This window comes from Melanaphis sacchari, unplaced genomic scaffold, assembly GCF_002803265.2.
Source record: "Melanaphis sacchari strain LSU unplaced genomic scaffold, SCAv2.0 Contig85_pilon_pilon, whole genome shotgun sequence".
Classification (NCBI taxonomy): domain Eukaryota; kingdom Metazoa; phylum Arthropoda; class Insecta; order Hemiptera; family Aphididae; genus Melanaphis; species Melanaphis sacchari.
The window spans coordinates 1,139,895-1,159,047 of NW_020271605.1; the positions used below are offsets into that span (position 1 = coordinate 1,139,895).

At 28.0% G+C, this 19,153-nt stretch overlaps 1 protein-coding gene across 5 annotated transcripts in view; it reads left to right on the forward strand.

The window, feature by feature from the left end:
• LOC112602274 (disco-interacting protein 2) overlaps window positions 1-19,153 on the forward strand; it is a 144,965-nt gene that overhangs the window by 83,798 nt on the left and 42,014 nt on the right. The window contains exon 1 of one of the 5 annotated variants that reach the window (XM_025350261.1): window positions 15,893-16,175. The exons of the other annotated variants lie outside the window; for them this stretch is intronic. Within the exon in view, the coding sequence (XP_025206046.1) occupies window positions 16,112-16,175 (64 nt within the window). The 5' untranslated portion in view covers window positions 15,893-16,111. Of the gene's footprint in view, window positions 1-15,892; window positions 16,176-19,153 lie in introns of those variants that run through there. 5 annotated transcript variants of the gene reach the window in all.

The window sequence follows — 19,153 nt, forward strand, 5'->3', positions numbered from 1 at the left end:
TTCTCTAAAAAGAAGTATCGTATAGTGTCTGATAATAGCGTGTATATATATATACGCTTTTGGTGTGCAATAAAGCCCGTGTGTGTTGCCGTTTGGTCGTATACGATAAGGAACCGTTTTTTCGTTTTCCAAATAAAAGTTTACGGTTACTATCATGTAGCTCCCTCGAGTCGTTTGATATATATTTTGGTTTATAGATATCTTTCGACGGGTATATTAGATTCTGTGCAAGGCGATGGAGTTATTGGTCTCGCAATTTTGTCTTTTTTTTTTACTTTTGTGTACCTATATCGACAATGATCCATCTGTTTAAATATACTCCATTATATTTTATTTAAATGGGTTTAAACGTTTTCGAATAAAATGAAAGGTTCATAAGTTTGTTCAAGTCTCCATAAGATAAATAATTCAACATTTTATAAAAAGAAGTTATTTTTTATACAGTGGTCATTTTTAGGAAATTCTGTTAGGTAACTTAAAAAATTGTTCGCAATAATGGTCGAAATTGCTGCTGCTTCAATGTTCAGTACATGAAAACTAGAAAAACTATTTTAAACACAATTTTTAAACTTTTTACCATAATCTGTATTTTAGTTATTAGACAATATACTTAACTCTAGTTGGAAATCGAACTGAAATCAAAATAACATCTTTCTAGAATCTAGACAAATATATATATATATACACGATATATAATTATTTTAGTAGACCGTGTCAGAACTTTCGATATTACTGTATTTGACATAGATATACCAAATTAATAACAAAGTTTTATCTCCGCAAGATTATCGTGTTAAAGTTTATCTTATCGTATATTTACATTATTATAAATGATATCTAAATAAAATAAAGTAAATACTTTAGTATAAACCATGTTTTGTTTTTTCGTTTATATAATATTATGTTCACATATTTATGTACTGCAGACTGCTGTGTATATTACACATGTTATCGAAATGTGAACAAAATGATGACATGTATATTTTTCCATCGAACGCGTGGAATTTATTTTTCACAGAACTATTGAAATGTAATCACGAAAAAACTTTCCCCGTATATTATTCGTTTAAGGAAGTTATTTCTTTAGAAACGTCAATCCCTATGGATTCAGTGAAAGTTTATGCAATGTACCGCATTCGTATGTATTATTTTTATCTCCAAACACAATAAGATTTTTTTTGTCGCCGTTATGTGTATGTCGTGAACAATAAAACAATTGTGTTTAGACGACATTGATTCGTTGATGGTAGTTCCGGAAAATTGGATACACATACGTATATGTACTGTATGCTCACGGTTGCGTATGCACTGATGTTAAGGTCTACGACGACAAATGCCGTACACTTTCAAAAATAAATTTTTTTTATTTTTTAAGAAACGATATATTCAGATATTCTTGAATTTCATGCAATCATTTATCTAGTAAACCAAAAGTTATAACCCTTAAGGATTTAAGACATTTTTAATAAGTAGTAAACCATTTATTGTAAAATGCTTAAACGTTGCATCTCTTGTAGTTTCTGTGTTTCACTAATACCTCTTTTCAAGTTTACAACCACCCCCGCTGGTTACAATTGTGTTGCATAAACAAAATATTGTTTTTTTTTTCAAAGACATCGTCACGTTGTGCCTATTGAATATTGATACAATGACACGTGCATATTGTGGGCTGGAAATTGTAATATTATATTGTAAGTATTTATTATAGTGATGTTCCAACAGATTTAACGAATTTACGATTTTTATTTTTAAGTTTTTATATTGTAGCGTTTTCGAATTATTTATACTTTGTTTTAAAATTGGATTATTTTTCGTTTTGTATTTAAGTAAAACATAGATAACGCAAAAGTCTTTCTCAACCTAAATCGAACTCAATACTATTACACGGATTATATTAATATTGTACATTGTTCTGGAAAGTAATATATTTTAATGTGTTTCAATTTATTTATATAGTATATTATACTATATTTAGATGGCATTTTCTTAACTTAATATTTTTCAAATTGTGTTTTAATGTTTCAATTTTTTCTTCAATAACATTTTAAAACAATGACTCTTGCGTCTCGTTTTCCCGCTCGTTTTGTGTTATTGTGCTATATTTCGTAGTGTTATACCATTATAAAAACAAGAAATTTCGTATCGACTTAAACGTTCGTTATCCACTGCTTATAGGACCATTGTTCGCGAGTCGAGTTTTTCGTATCTAATGCGTTGTGTGTACGCTCTACGCATTATATATATATATATATATATACCTAACCCATAGTATAATTACATGCTTACACGTAGTCTTCGTGCGATGTATAGGTATTATATTATTATATACAGTATATACACGCGGTGGATATTACGACGGGCCATTAAAATCGGCTGGTATTAACGACCACCGTTATAATATTATGTAGTGTAATATTTATCAATCGCGCGTCGTTCTCGTCGTCGGCGTCCTGTAATCTCTCGGTTTCTCTCTCCGCGGATCCAGTCGTCCTAGCGCGCGCTATCGTCGCTCAGTCATCGTTATAATAACCACGCGTAGCCTTCGTTCCGCGTTTCCCCTTAACTGAACGATATTATTACATATTGTACCGTTATGTGGTTCAGCCGCCAATAATCGTAAACGCGGACATGGACGATTGCGGCGATGACGGTTGGCGGTGGGAGCGCCACGATGTATAATTATATATTATACAATAATGTCAATATATCGACAGACGATTACGCTGTTTTTTCATGCCAATTTCACGATACGCCCCCATCGTCGTTATCAATAAATACATATCGGACGTGGCGATATAGGTGAAATTGTTTTTTATTGAATCTCTGCCACGTGAAGTATCATTTTTTTATGTATACCGGAACACTACCGGCACACAGAACTTAAGAAGAACTTTTAACAGCCCAAAACCAGTACGTTAAAATTAGGTATAATACTTTATGTATCAAAGTTTAGTTAAGCTCATCAAGTTAAACCCGTTAACTTACTGATTCTACCTAGACTTAAATTACCTACTACTTTAATGTCTAAACTTGGTATTTTGAATATAATATGGCACTTCACCAGTTATCTCAGCGATAGTGACTAGAATTTCCTAAAACTAAATTGCAGTTAATTTTTCGTTTTATCTTTCACAATTGAATGAAATCGATCTTGAAACTTTTCTTGTTTATACATTCTAATTTTTATTGATATGGTAAAGGTTCTCGTTTTTATACTTATTGAGTTTGTTTAGGTTTATTCCTGATGGCTGATGATAAGTTATATATACTATTATACTCCACTGTATTAATATAACCTCTTAACTCCTATAGATATAATAATTTACGTAATGTTTGTATTTGTTTCTAGTCTTTTACTTATTTTAATATTATAATTTTTATTTTTTTTTTTTTTAATTTTATTCTTTGTTTAGTTGTAGATATTAAACGCTTAATCTTTAATTTATAATTATTACCCATCATGTGTTATATTTCATTATAGGTATTCACTATAAAAATGTTTTTTTAATTTTTATAAACAAAAATTACTACGAATGACTCTCAATCATATTTCTTTACTCTACTCTTTAATTAATATCCCACTATTATTGTGTCAAATTTTCTTACCCTATGTTTACTTCTAGATCCTAAATATTCTTAATCTACCAATTGTAATTCAAATTATTTCATTTAATTCTTCATTAAACTTTTTTTATTTATTTATTAATTTTAATTGTGTTTAGCCTTATTATTATTAATCTTACAGCCATTGTGTAGTTATATCTTATTATGTTACATGTTAGAATTAAAATTTAATTTGTAAATGTAATTGTTACAAAAAAAAAAATAGTAATCGTAGGTTGTATAACAAGTTAGTATGATCATTCAATAATCTAATTATACACTTTGTATAAACATTCAATGTAGGATAATTGCGTACGTTTTTACTAGTCGTAATGTCACGTCTCATATTATGCTGAATAAAATTGATCAAAACAATCGTTTTACGTTTACATACGTGAAGAAAGTATCGCTAAGGATAAAATAACAACCATCCAAACGGCGGAATTTTATACGATCACATTATACCTACTTTAAATTAATGTTGCTACCGGGAGACATCTTTAGAATATTTAGATGACGACCGACCACTATAGAAAATGGGATTTGTGTATTATTACACGTATGCGTGACTGGCCTGTAAATATCCAATAAAATTAATCTAGCACTGATTAAATTATAAATATAGATACCTATTATAAATTATAATATACAGTTTACTCACGAGGATCAAGAAAATCCATAGTTATATCAGAGTAAAAACAATATATATGTATAAAATAATATATTTACTCGTGTGTGGCTTGAAACACTTAGCTTTCGTCACGAATCATTTATGTTTTATAATATTGTGTGTATACTCTTCGCCGTTACGGGTAACCGTGGTATTTCTATTTATTATTATTATAGCCTTTTACAGGTTATGCGCTGACATAATGTAATATATTTCTGACCGTTTTTCATTAAAACCATGGGGTCACGCGCAAACCTTAGCTGTCGGTATCGACAGTATCGGCCAAAGTTTTCTTCCAATTACATTTTGTGTACATATATATTTATTTATTTATATATATATATATTATGTGTGTTGTGCGCTCAGTTGTAAAATGTTTTTCTTACCCCATGCGTAGGACTTAAAAGTAAACATAATAATGAATTTAATAATATATATATATATATATATATAATAACCTTACATTTACGGTAGTAATAATTACGATTATTTTGCTATTCATTTTTATTGTATTATCATCACTGCAAATTATGTACGGTGTTGAGGTAAGCTATTTGTAAGATAATATGTGATAATATTGAACCAAACCGCTAATGACTAAAAGTTTTGCCGGCATTCGCTCAAAACATATTATTGCGCATAATACTTTCAGTTTTTTAGTGTCGAGACTGTGTACAAATAATTATAAGTAAATACCCCTTATACTTAACGACGTAACCTAAAAATTAGTGAATTATATTTAATTCCAAACTCAAATATTAACTGCGTTGTATATTTTAAAAATTGGACTAGAACGTGTTATGATCACATATTATTTTATTATATAATGTGTTCCGGAGGGAAGTGACCGGTCGATGTCGTACGAATATATACCTATTACCTACCTAAAATTAATGTTTTTAGTATACCTACGTACGATACCGCATTTATAAAGATTTTCGTTAACACTAATATTGTGTAACCGATGAAGAGGGTTTGACAAGGATTTGATGGTATCGACAAAATATTATGTATTAATTGACGATACGTTGAAGTATATATTTCAGAATACATTTTATAGTTATATTATTTAGTATTTATATATTACATTATATAATATATGTACATCTATCGGTAAATTAGAATTTATAGTAATGATAAATAAATTAAATAAATATTAATATTTTCCTCATTTCTATCCTATAAAAGTTTTTTTCTACAGAAACCAAACATAATATAATATGCGTAAGATACATAGTATAGTATTAACGTTTAACCTTGCAATGTAGAGCGTTAATAATTTTGCATTAAATATAAGTTATGTCATTTATTTTTAACTATAGTTTTAGACGTTCATATTTAATCAGTAAACCTTTGTGTTGAAGTAAGTGCGAGTAATTGAATTTTCTGGAAACTGTCAAGCATAAATAACTAATATTGAATCAATTATTATAATGTAATCTGTTTATAAGCGTTAAAGTTTATAGATAAACAGAGAATTACATCGCTTTTAAAATTTGCTAGTATCCCATGCCATTCTATAATACTTAGGTTTATGAAAACTTAAAAATAACACGTTGAATGACAAATAAATAATATAATATTAGTTCAATGTTTTAAAATTATGTATTTGTAATATGATATCAAGGGACACCATTTACATGCAAAGTTTAATATATCTGCGAATTGTAATAAAAAAAAATATTAAGAATTTTATAGTGTGTTAAGTTACTTATTTGTAATAAACAGCTAAATACTTCAAATTAAAAACGAGTTTTCCGAATCTGTAGCTAAAATTCATAGATCTTATTTTAAAGTAATTTAATGCATTATAATATTATATACTCTCATTATTGCAATGCATATCGCGTCGGTGCACCGTGATAATGAATGCCTCGATGCGCCCATTTGTTTTACAAAGGCAAATTGGGTCATTATAGTTCATTGATTATATTTGGTATGTATAATGTACAAGTATACATGTATGCATGCATTGCATTATATGTATATTATAACTTGTAAATAAATATAATGGATCAAAATGAGATTTTATCTCGCTCGCTCATTCAATCTTGTACTTGGCAGCTTTGTGCACTGCAGAAATATTTTACGTACAATACCTATGTTTATATATATTCTATCGGTTATCGTGTTCTTTATATATATTCGGTAATCGCAATTGACTAATCATATTCACCCTCTTTATCTTTTAATAATGGATTTATTAAAATTCTGATCTTCGTCAATTTAAGTAGCTTTCTTTATTCAAGACCATATTTTAAATTTCTTCTTGAATTGCTTATCCAATTTAAGTATAATCCTGTATATTTCAAGCATATTTTGAAATATAAACTTTTTCCTGTAAATTATTAAGTAGATACATTTTCTATAAATATCAATAGTCCTATAACTATATAAATATTAAACCAACATTTTAATATTTTCTGCGTCCTTAAACTTTAAGTGCCTACTAAGGATTATAGATTAAGAAATTGGTGTTTGGGAGGAGGCAATTATAATTTGAAAGTTATTATTATAAGTTGAACTAGTTTAATTTTATAATTTGTAATAATTTGTCAGAATATAACAAGTACTTAACTAAATATCATATATTTTTTTATACTTCTTCTAAAACCATTTTTGAAGAACATTATTCTTTGTAGGTGTCTACATAATATTAAACAACTTAAAAACTACTCGTTCAAAATTCAAAATAGATGCGTCAACGTTTCCAAAGTTTATTAATTAAACGAACATTTCACTCGAGTGTTTCTGATTTAAAAAATAATAAGTTTGTATCGCCACAGAGCATTGATTTAAAATAGATAAATAGAAATAATTGCATTAAAAAAAAAATCCAAAAAAAAAATTAGATTTTTAATGCATTATTATTTATTAAAGGATGAGAATGCTTGATGAACCTTTTGTATTTTTATATAAATGCGTCCCGTGCAATTATATGTTTATATTTTAATATTAAATTATGCAGCATGTGCGATATAGTTAGGTAGACGTAAATTGAACCGTACCACCGGTGCGACGCTTTTTTCTTTTCGCTGACACAAAATGGCCGTGAATAATTACGGTAAAGTCTCGCTCGTACTTAGGTATTAGTGCGAGATAAAATATATGAATTACGTACAAACACCGGTAGCGTAGGTTCTGTGTGGATTTACCTGAATTTTTTTTTTTTTTTGTTTTGTCAAGAACTGTAATAATAATATATCGTCATCGGTTTATTGTTGTATAATATATATAATGGGGCTTACACATTTAGTGGTGCTTATAATATAAACGCTGTACGCATTACATGTAGTGAAACATCGCAACCTTCTTGGAGAAGAAAAGGCCTTGGCACGATATACATCGTTGTGTTCATGCGTGATGATGATGCCGTAATAACTTATTGCTGTACACATATGCAATTCGCGCACGAAAAAAATATATAATATGAGCGATGTGTATGACGGTTTTCGCTTGCGTGTTTGTTTGTTTTTCTATTTTTCGAATTTTCTGGGTTACTCACGTAGTGAATCTATTCTCATGCGTTCGCACACTGTTTGGAACTTAACGCGGACGTTATCATTATATAATATATGTACATATTATATTGGCATAACAATAGCTGTAGTATGGAACTTACCCGCCACTTGGGCATAACTCATCACCATTATTTTAATCATAGTTAATATGTTTCACGTGTATTTCGTATGCGCACATTTTGTGTATATGTCGTTATTATCGTGCATCACATATGCTGCTCGACAATAAATGTCAAACATAATATGTAATAATAATATTATTAAGAGAAAATTGCTAAAAATATAATATACATTGTTAATATGATGAGAACTCCGATTTTTCGGTGGTTTCACGTGCGCCCTATTTTTCAGGTAGGTACTCCGAATAATGTTATATATAATATTATAATTACTGGTGTATTAATACGTCATCGCTTTATTTCTTTAAGTGAAATTCAATATGAAATAGATAATGAACAAATAAAAATTATAAGATATTAACTCTGGCTTCTAGCTATGCTCGTGTCATCTATCTAATTAAATAAGAAAAAAAATGTTAGATTTCTATAAAATCTACAATAAAAAAATATGAATATTGTTGTCAAATTAGGTATAGAATGATATCATCCTCTTTTCATTTTAAGTTTTCATCTGGCTGTTAATTGTTTTATCTAAAAAAATGTAATTTTTTAATTTTTAGTAATTATATTATATTATATAGTATTATATTTTAAAGTATGATACGAAGTTTTGTAGTTTTCATAAAAAACAGTTATTAGTTATGCATACTATTAATTATGATGTACCCATATAATTAATTAATTTACCATAAAATAATTTAATTTGAAAACCATTGCAGAATTAAATAGTAAACTTTGTTTTTTAATTAAAAAAAAAAACAATAGCATTTTCATTATCAATTTTAATAATTCTTTGAATAATTTTTTGTGATTGATTTTTTTACTTACAATACATTTGGTTTTAATTAAGTTGTGTTTAATCTATGTATGTAGTTGTAATGAATGGAAAATAAATTATACAAATATAATCTTAAAATAATTTTATTATTTTAATCATACTTCTTTGACTGTTTCTTATTTTATTTTGTACCATTTAAAAGTCTTATCATTAGGGTTCGGATGACCTTAAAAACATTAAAAAATGACCTAAAGAATTATAAATATTTATTAAAAATTACTCAAAATTTTTACATTGTAGTATTGTACTATTAAAGCATATTTTATATTATCAAAAGTAAAAACGACAGCTAGCAATTATTTTATTCTATCTTCATCTTTACTTAACCCGTATACAACTTGTGCAAAATATTTTATTTTATCAAATATAAATTTGATGTAGGTACTTATATACAGTCGTGGTAAAACAAAAACTATGCGTGTAAAAATGTTAATTGACAAAATAATATAAATACAAGAAATTGAATTAAAAAAGAAAATATGACTTAAAAAGTCAAAAAAGCCAAAAAAAGCAAAATAAATATTAGTTATTTAGATTTATATGAATATGAAACACATTTGTAGCCAGAAGAGCATCGTCTAATAAGTTCCAAAAAAAAAACTTCCGAGCCCTACTAATCATATATAATGACATATATATATATATATATGTTGTATATAAAATGTTATGGTTAAATTCAATCAATCGGGAATTAAACATATTATATATGATATTATTGTAGAATGTTTATAATTTACGTTTAAACTTGGAAGATTTGTTTACATCGAATATAATTTATCAAGTCCAGTATTTTTTTTTTTTTTTGGTTTATCATATAGATGTTATTGTTTATGTGAAATGTTCACGTAGTATATATGGGTTATAATTTATATGACGGTTGGCGGTCGTAGTGCTCTGTATAGCTGTTGTATCCGTTTGCTGCTACCATACTACGTATAATATGTTAGTACAATAGCGGCTTTACCACAAGAAAGAAGCCTGGTTATTATAATACTTATTAGTTAATACTTAATACCGTACTATTGTGTCCGTTGTTTTCGTTTCGGTAGGTATGAGAAAACTATGATACAGTGCAATGCCACTTACAGCTTAAATGTTATTAAATAAATTATCCATTTTCTTTATTAATGTAATTTTTATTCTCAAAACAAACAGACATTTTGCTATTTTTTTTTTTCATAGAAATGAAATATTGCGTTTAAGGTTAAATTCGGGTTATTATGTGTATAAACATTTTACTCATTTTTTTTTTCAACTGATTTATTCAACTTATATAGGTAATTGTATATAAAATGTATAATAAATAGTTTATCTAGATTATGTATTATCTTTTTTGATGGATGTATTGATATTTACAATGATTGTCATGATAACAAGCAATAATTATAATTTTTAAATTGAATTATACATCAATATTTAATTCAATTTTCGAAATGTTAAGATTAATTATTAGGTTTTGCCGATTTATACCACGGACCAATTTACACCGTTTTGTGTTATTGTTTTATCTCAAAATATTAATGATAATGATAGGTATATAATATTATCATAGAAATTTAATATACAATTATAATTATGGTTAATAATGAAATGTTTTCATCAACAACTAATTCAACATATCGTACTAAGAAAATAAAAGTAAAGTAAATTTCAATAATATAAATATAATAAGTATAATATGAAAATACCTACAATATTAATAAGGATAACAATCCATTTCTGCTTAATATCGTTTTTTCTTATGCAATAATTTATTTTTAAATCAAATTTAACATATCCATTACTGTAACCTATTCAATAATGAAGTACACTCGAACACCCCTATTGTACTGCAGACTGTTACCAGTATTTTTATTTTATTTTATTCACAGAAAGTTAATTTTTGGTTCGATATTCCTAAAACGGCGTAGTCGTTGCATAATATTTCAATCAGCACACAAACAAGAAAATGTTCTCGTTTTTTATTTTGATTCATACATTATTTATTTATCATGTCTTGTTCGTATTTCTTTGTAAATTGCTATATTTATATTTTTTTGATAAAAATAAAAAATCATATTCTAGTTACCGTTTCAAAAAATCGTTAGCCATGAAAAACTATCCAGTGAATCTCGTTACATTGTTTGAATTCGTTGTATCTCATTGAAATAATATAGTAACATATAATTTGTTTTGCGAGAAAATAATAATAATAATATCAGTTTCAAAAAAGTTAATTTAATTATACGTTTTCTATATTACAGTTATTTTCTTTGACTTTTAAATTATCTACAAGTGATATTGTATTCAAATGTTGATTTGATGATGCAACTGATGATTTATTAAGCCCAGATTCGGTAGCTTTGTGAAAAGTTTTTTAGTATTTAATCATAAAATTTAATTAAGCTGTTGTCAAAATGGATTTAAACAAAATAATGTGGATTAGCACAATTATTATATGATTGTCATTTGGGGATTGAAATATTTTTAAATTTGTATCCGAGTTTATGATTATTTACTTTTTAACTTATCAACTAAAATCTAATTAAACGTAAAATATATTACTTTTGTACCTATGTACTTATTTAAAATACATATCTATAAATTTAAATTTAAATAAAAGTTAATTATGTACTCGTAAAAAAAAAACTATATTAATTCAAAGTCGTTTCTATGAAAACTTTTTGTACACCATTTCCTTACGTTATATTTATGATTATGAATAAATCACTCGTATAACAGTCAACAGATACCATAATATTATCAAAACTTTAAGTTTGGATGTAATACAAAATTCTTAAAATGTATGACATTGGCCTACATTTTACTGTCTATACCAATGTTTTATTACACTTTGTACAATATGGTTTTGTGATTTTAAGTTTACATTTTATACTGTAATCAAAAATCTTAGAAATGTTATTTATTGTACTTTTATATTTTATAATTTTACCAATATTGTATATTAATTTATATAGAAAAACATTTTGGTATAAATTATTTCGACAATTATTCTATATAGTATATTAATTTTAATTTTACTATGGTTATAGTACCTACATATAAGTATTATAGTTATATATTTTACTACTGGTAGTGACACTACTGGGTGGCTTCTTCGTTCATTTTTTTTTTTTTGATATATATTTTGCATTCTGTAGAAAATATTCTTATTGTACTCTAGGGCACAGATTGTATATAACGTGTTATAATAATAATAAAAATAAATATTTTACTACCTACTCATCATAATAAATTATTGTTAATAATAATGCATTAATATTAAATTATATTTTACTTATTTGATACAGTTATATATAAAGGTACTTATATAAACATTTATAATTAATAACTAATAACTATAAACTGTATTTTGAAATGTTAACTTTTGTATTCATATTTTGAAAATGGTTATTTTAGAACTTGAAGTTGGCTGTTCAAAAACCTTTCTGTTAATTTTTAGTATGGTTAAATCTACTTAAATAAAAATTAAGGAATAAAATTAAATATGACTAACAAATAATTAGAACACCCATCAAAATTATTAGGATTCGTACACAATTTCAAACTAAAAATTTAAACCTTACTACTAAACATGCTACCAATCATGCTTATTCTATAAGCTATTGCTTATTTGTTTTACAAGTTGTTTTAACAATTCAAAGGTATTAACTCTTTAATGTTTACATTATTTCATTTAAACTGAATAAATAATAAAATGATCTAAACAACGAATGGTATGAATAATATTATTGTTAAAGTTTTCAAATCTGATAAATTGATTAATATTTGAGGTAAATAACAAAACTATATTGCAAATGCCAAAGCCAAACGTACTATTAGTAGGTCGTGATGCGTGTGTTGGAAAACCATAATTAGTGTTGCGTCCTCTTAAGATTTAAATTATAATTGTACGTTGCTTTAGATCTTATTATTTAATTGAATCTCTTAGTGATGTCCATAAATTGCATAGCTGGTGACCATATAATAAAGAAAATGCTCATTTAAACCGCATTTCTTGGATGTAATTGTTTCATTATATGTCCAAGTGATTAATTTTAATTCTTATACAAACGTTTTATAACGAGCGTTTATTTCTTCGTTACTCATCGGGTTAGAATCGCAATAATTTGAGACAAAATAACTAGATTTTATATCCTTTTATAAGTAACTTGCTTTCCAAGATATATTTTTACACCGTTTATCGACCGAGTTGTCTTGCGTAATAAAAATTGTTGTTTTGCGCTATTCTGAATTATCGGATAACGTGCAATATTGATGTATATTGTATAGTATAATTTATTTCGTCAGTTTTTTACTAGATGACAATTTATTTGTTTTCCCGGTATGACCTATATAAGTAAAACTTCCGTCTACCATACTGTTATATCATGGTATTCGAATACCGTCTTCGTGTTTTTTGTTCAAACGGCAATATGTGTTTTGTTTATGGATTTGTTTCCGTAAGACGACGCCAAACGTCCGTCATCACCCGTGTAATTGATAAATTTCTAGACACAAACCTATGACCTCACCTCAACAATGTAATGCGCCATGGCATACGTCGTATACTTACTGCCGTACACGTGACTTGCATGCAGACACGGCCACTGCACTCGCTATTTATGTATACTTGCGCCCTGCCTGTCTGTCCGGCGCGGCTTCCGAATTCCTGAGTGATAAAGCCCAGTTAGGTTCGTTCGTCGGACAGAAAAATCAATTGTGACTTTTTGCCATGTCTGTTTTATATATAATATTCTACTCGCGAATAGGCACTATACGTATAGTTGTGAATTTGCAATACTTACAGCGTGTTATGTATACGCATAATATATTACATGTTTGGGTGTACATTCTATGGGGTTTTTGGTGCGCAATTTTGGCTAAAATTACACATCCATAACCAGTATAAACGAGTAATGGTAATACTATACCGTGGCGCATTCGACACTATAATAGTGTACATATCATTATACAGTCGGCACATGGTATGATATGCATGCATGTGTGCATGATTAATACACAACAACGTATACCTATAACATGGTCCGGTCCATTCCCTAGAGTGCTGTATCATTTAGTTACATGCAGATCTGTTAAACGGTCTCACCAATATTGCATTTGTCTGCGTGTTTAACATGCAGATCACAATTATACGTACATATAATATGCACTCTGGAAACAACTAAATTTCCGAGCAAATATATACGCATGCAGCAGTTAGCTGTTGAATTTTGTATATAATGATATTAAGTATTTGTGATTTACTCGAGGTTTCTATTGTTTCAAACTATATTATAAATTACATACATCAGGTAAAGCATTTATGACGAAGTATACTACTCACTCAATACATATACGTCTAATGTTTATGATCTGTTTTCAAGACATGCATATTTAAACACCGTTTATAAATATGTTATTCTTCTGACGCTGCAACGGCCGCAACTTGAACTACGAAACTAGGTTAAAAATCATACATTACGCGTGTAATTTATGTATGGGTCGAGAATGTTTTACAACATTCAAAGGAAAATATCTTGTACATTCAGAGGAAGTGGACTGTTATCAAAGAAAGCAATTTAAGTACAAGAAAATGATTAAGTGTATCTTTTGAACTCTGTTGTCGTGTTAATTACTTTTTAACAAAAATAATATGTGCATTTGACAAGTGCATTTTTCAGTTATTCAAAACAATGAAATGCGCACGAGTAGCTTTGAATTCTGCGTAATGACGCATATTTTCATTGTGCATATGTAGCTGCAAAGTTAAATTTATATATAGTAAACGTATTTGTTTTTTCACAAACGAATATACGTTATTCCAATAAAAAAAAAGTTGTATAAATATAATAGATTCTATTAAATTATTAAATTTAGCTTTTTTTTCTATTCTAAATACAAATATTGGAATACACGGCATCTGTCTCTTTTTGTAGCAGGTGATTTTTTTTTTTTTTTTTTTGCAAAAGTGTGAAATAAGTGTTACGGTTATGTAATTAAAATATAGATATATTTTTTATTTTTTTAATAAAATTATTTCCCTGAAAAAATGTATAAAAACCTTTTGGTTCTTCTCATAATTTTCTATTATATAAAAACTTTTTTGACGTTATTAAAATAAAATACATTTTTTTTAGGTTGATACATGGAAATTGTAGTATATTCAATTTTTTTTAGTTTTATTATGTTTCATTTAATATTCATCGCTCGCAAAGTGCTATAGAATTTTATTAAAACATTGGTACATTTATATTAAATTGTATATACCTATCACAGAACTTCCACGTTTTGGGTTAGCACTATATAATTATTTTAATTATTTTGTCCAAATTGATAATCATGCTGAACAAATATAAATCTAATATTTCGTTATAAATCACAATTATGAACGTGACACAAATATTTATCGTACGACTTTTGTTCACTTTGTTGACTTTAGTACTGTGCAAACACCGAAGTCATGAATAAGAAAACAACAATAATTGTAGCTCGTTTATTATGATATAATAATAGCGTAAAAATATAAATGTTAGACGGTTCGATTAGAATATAATGTAAATTATTATCATACAGATGTATTTGCGGTGTAGGCACGGGAATAAGATTGCATTTATTGAAACCGCATCGCCGCTATCTGAGCTTAATATTTATACGAATGCGATTAAAACTTTAAAAATAATAATTGATCAGGCGTGATGGTACTCGTCGTGTCAATTGGTAATATTTAAACCATCACTCTGGTAGTATTTGTATGACTGTATAAATATTATTACTACTATTTACAGTTTATTTATAACGACGTTCCGTATTTTAAACATAATTAGCGTATATCGCGTGTGACACCGATCGAATTTGAAAAAAAATACAATGAAATACTGTGAAACTCATACTAGTACGAAAAACGTAATTGGTTTAAGACATGATTTTTTTCGAAACACAGAAATCATCTGGTTCCTCGTTCCGCAACTTTTATGGGTTAGGTGCGCGCGAGCGGCAGGAGTCTTTTGTCTAGAACTCTGAAAGTCTAGCGGACGCAAGCGGCGCCACCCCCGGGCTGATACTGCCGCCAACCCTCGTCAGTGCCGCCACCCCCAACCGACATCCGCGCGAAACGTCGTGCCACCCTCGCGACGTCGTGACCAGTCGGCCAGCAGTCGCGATGCCGTCGACTCGTCTGTCTGTTGTTGCTGTCGCCGTTAACAGCACCACCATCACCACTGCCTGCACGGACGGCAGTGACTTGTTGCAGAGCGAGTTGGCAATGATGACGACAAGTCGGTTGGATGGCGGCGCGACGGGAACGACAAGAGTCATAACGCGTCCGGAAATGTCGTCGCGTCGCTGAACTCTCGTCGCCGGTACCGGACGCGGCTCACAAATGGACTCGGACGACGAGCCCATCGACCTGGAGGACTTGTACCAGTGGCTCCAGCAGTTTGAGGGTATATCACGTATATATTTTATTATATATAGATTGAGTGTAGTAGTGGCGTACATTGAATTTTTTTATAGGGGAGGAGGATTAAATTTTATACACATGACATATGTCTACGGTAGTGTTTCACGTTTCACTCAATGCAATTAGTTCATTCAATGACTGTAGTTGACATTTTCAGAGTTCACACTACCTATCTCGAATTATGTATTCGTATCGTAAATATTTTAATTTTAACAAGACAAATTTTAATTAATAAAGGACATATTATTATGCATTTATAAATTAAATATACAAAAATATTTAATAAACTATACATAACAAAATATTTAATACAATCTGTATAATTGGAATACCTAAGAAATAACCACGAAACTTATTCATGTCTCATTATCATTTAAATTAGGTAGAAAATAAATGAATTAGAATACCGATACTCAAATATTGAAACAGTTATAGTTTTACTTATAAGTATTTAGAACTGTAATGAATCAAAAATAAACTTAGCTTTGATGCAATTTTACCTCATAATAATATATTAACTTTTTAGATGTCTATAGTTAGGTCTTTTCAAACATAAATGATGGAGCTAAGAGTGTGTACGTTCTTTTACTTCTTCGTTTATCATTTGTTAGAGCCTATATATTATTACGATTTTATTCGGGATCCTGAATACAGATTTATTGATATAGATTGTTTTTATCTTCTTATTGGAACACCGGAGTCTACGTGTATTATTTTTACTTCTAATGATAATATTACTTTTGCCTTTGATGTATTTAAGTATATCGATACTTATTATTATTATACTATATATTTTCTTACCTGATAGGCGTCGATGACCTGATGATAATAGGATTAAGACGTGAATTTAATATACGTTAAATTAATAAAATTAAAACAATAGTTCAAATACGGTTTATGATATTAATTTAAAACTTTGCAACTAGTAAAAGATCAATTGAACTGTTAAATTATTATTCTTTTACTTTTGAGAATAAGACAGTGTAGGTACTTCTCTGTAGACGGGTTAATGGCTGGATATAGACTGCTCGGTGTAAACAGAATCCTTGATGGAGACTTGACCGAATTTAATGTCAGAATGAGGAGTTCTGCTAATAGACTTGATCTTTTACTTATTATTCCGTTTTAGTTTTGTTATTTTTTATTTTATAAAAGTACATATGTATTATAAAAACATGTTTTTTATGATATAAACTACTTAGAATATTAATATTATGTTATTACTAATTGCTTGGTAATTATTTTAATATTTAATATATTATTGTAGTTCGTATGTACCTACATATGTTTATTGTGTATTATTGGTAATTTGTTAGCTATTGTAATACATAGTATAATTATAAATATAAATATGAATAATATAATTTTGATTGTTATAATATTGTTTATGGATATGGTTCAAGCATTAAGATGAAATAATAAACAATATTATGATGATATTTAGTTATAAATCTATGTGGCTTGATAATGTGAATATCATTACAGAACACTATTAATAATATGATATGTGAATAAATAAATTATGTAATAAAAGTATTCAGCTACATTATGATATTATGTCTCTAATTTACCAATAAAAAATGTATTAGGGTAGTGTAAACCAAATGTTTTAAAAATTTAAGACTATAAGCAAATTTAATTTTTTTTTTTTTTATTCTTGGGGAGGGGTATTAATCCCAACCCCCTAACCCATTTGTACGTCACTGGAGTGTAGATTTTTACGTTATTATTTATCAATATCGTTTGAACCATTTATAGAAAATTTCAATAACTTGTGAATAAACCTTTTTTAGCAAACGTGTAGGGATATGGATGAAGTAATTCTTGGGAACACTATTTGCCGAGAATGAATTATGCTTTATGTATTGTAAAACTGAATAATGGTGTATTCCATTTAAATACTTAAGTTGTTTTGTTCAAGTACAATTGAAATAATCACGTATACTGCTTAAAAATATAAAAAATTAAACATACAGTTGAATTTTAGGATATGTTTATTTGTTAAAAAAACAATATTAATTTGATAGATAATAAAATAATCAAGTTAATTAATTTATTTACCAACGAAATCTATTTTCAAATTATTGTTTTTGGCTTGATGACGAAAATTAATAAATATTGATAAATATGTTCATTGTTTTCCTGTTTTCTCTCTACAATAATAGGATGTTAAAACTTAAAACTGATGGTTGACCGTAAAGAAGTGATAAAATTTTTCACATACAAATTCTTCTCTCGTTTAATTAAAGTAAAATATAGCATATTTTCTTTTGGTATGTAGTATAGAATATTTTTAAATAAATACAAAACGTAGTAAAATAATATTTATTAAAATTAAATGCACTAGATGTTTCTAGTTATGTTCTATTGTGGTTGGTGTGGTGTAGGGTAGGTACTACAATCATATGGTAAACATTGTAATTACATTTTCTATCCCATTCCATTAAAAAGTTCTTAACATATTACTCTGAACCACCAGTCAGGGAATGTTAATATTTAAGCAATGCATGACCAACCTATAAATCTATTAGAATTGGAAATTTAGTTTGATTGCTTTTGATTACAGGCTATAGGTAGCTAGGCATAGTATAAATCGCTTTCAGAGGAGGCAGTTTACTAGTTGTGTGTTTGCTTTACAACGTTTGCAGATCGTGTGGGATTTGTGTTACGAGGTGTTTTAGTGGTTTTTAATTACATTAATATATTATTATCTTTTCACTTGCGATATTTGGTTACGATATTTGCCGTAACTCCACTCTGTTTTTCATACATACATATATAATATGTCTTCGAGAGGAGCCATTTCGAAATATTTAGGCGCAACAATTATTATCCTCTTGGACGTAATCTCATCCAACGTACATATATTAAACCATATTATGTATATTTCTTTTAATCGTGGACTATATTTTAACCTATTTAATATTTACAGTGTACAGGTCACACGCGAAAAGCGATTTT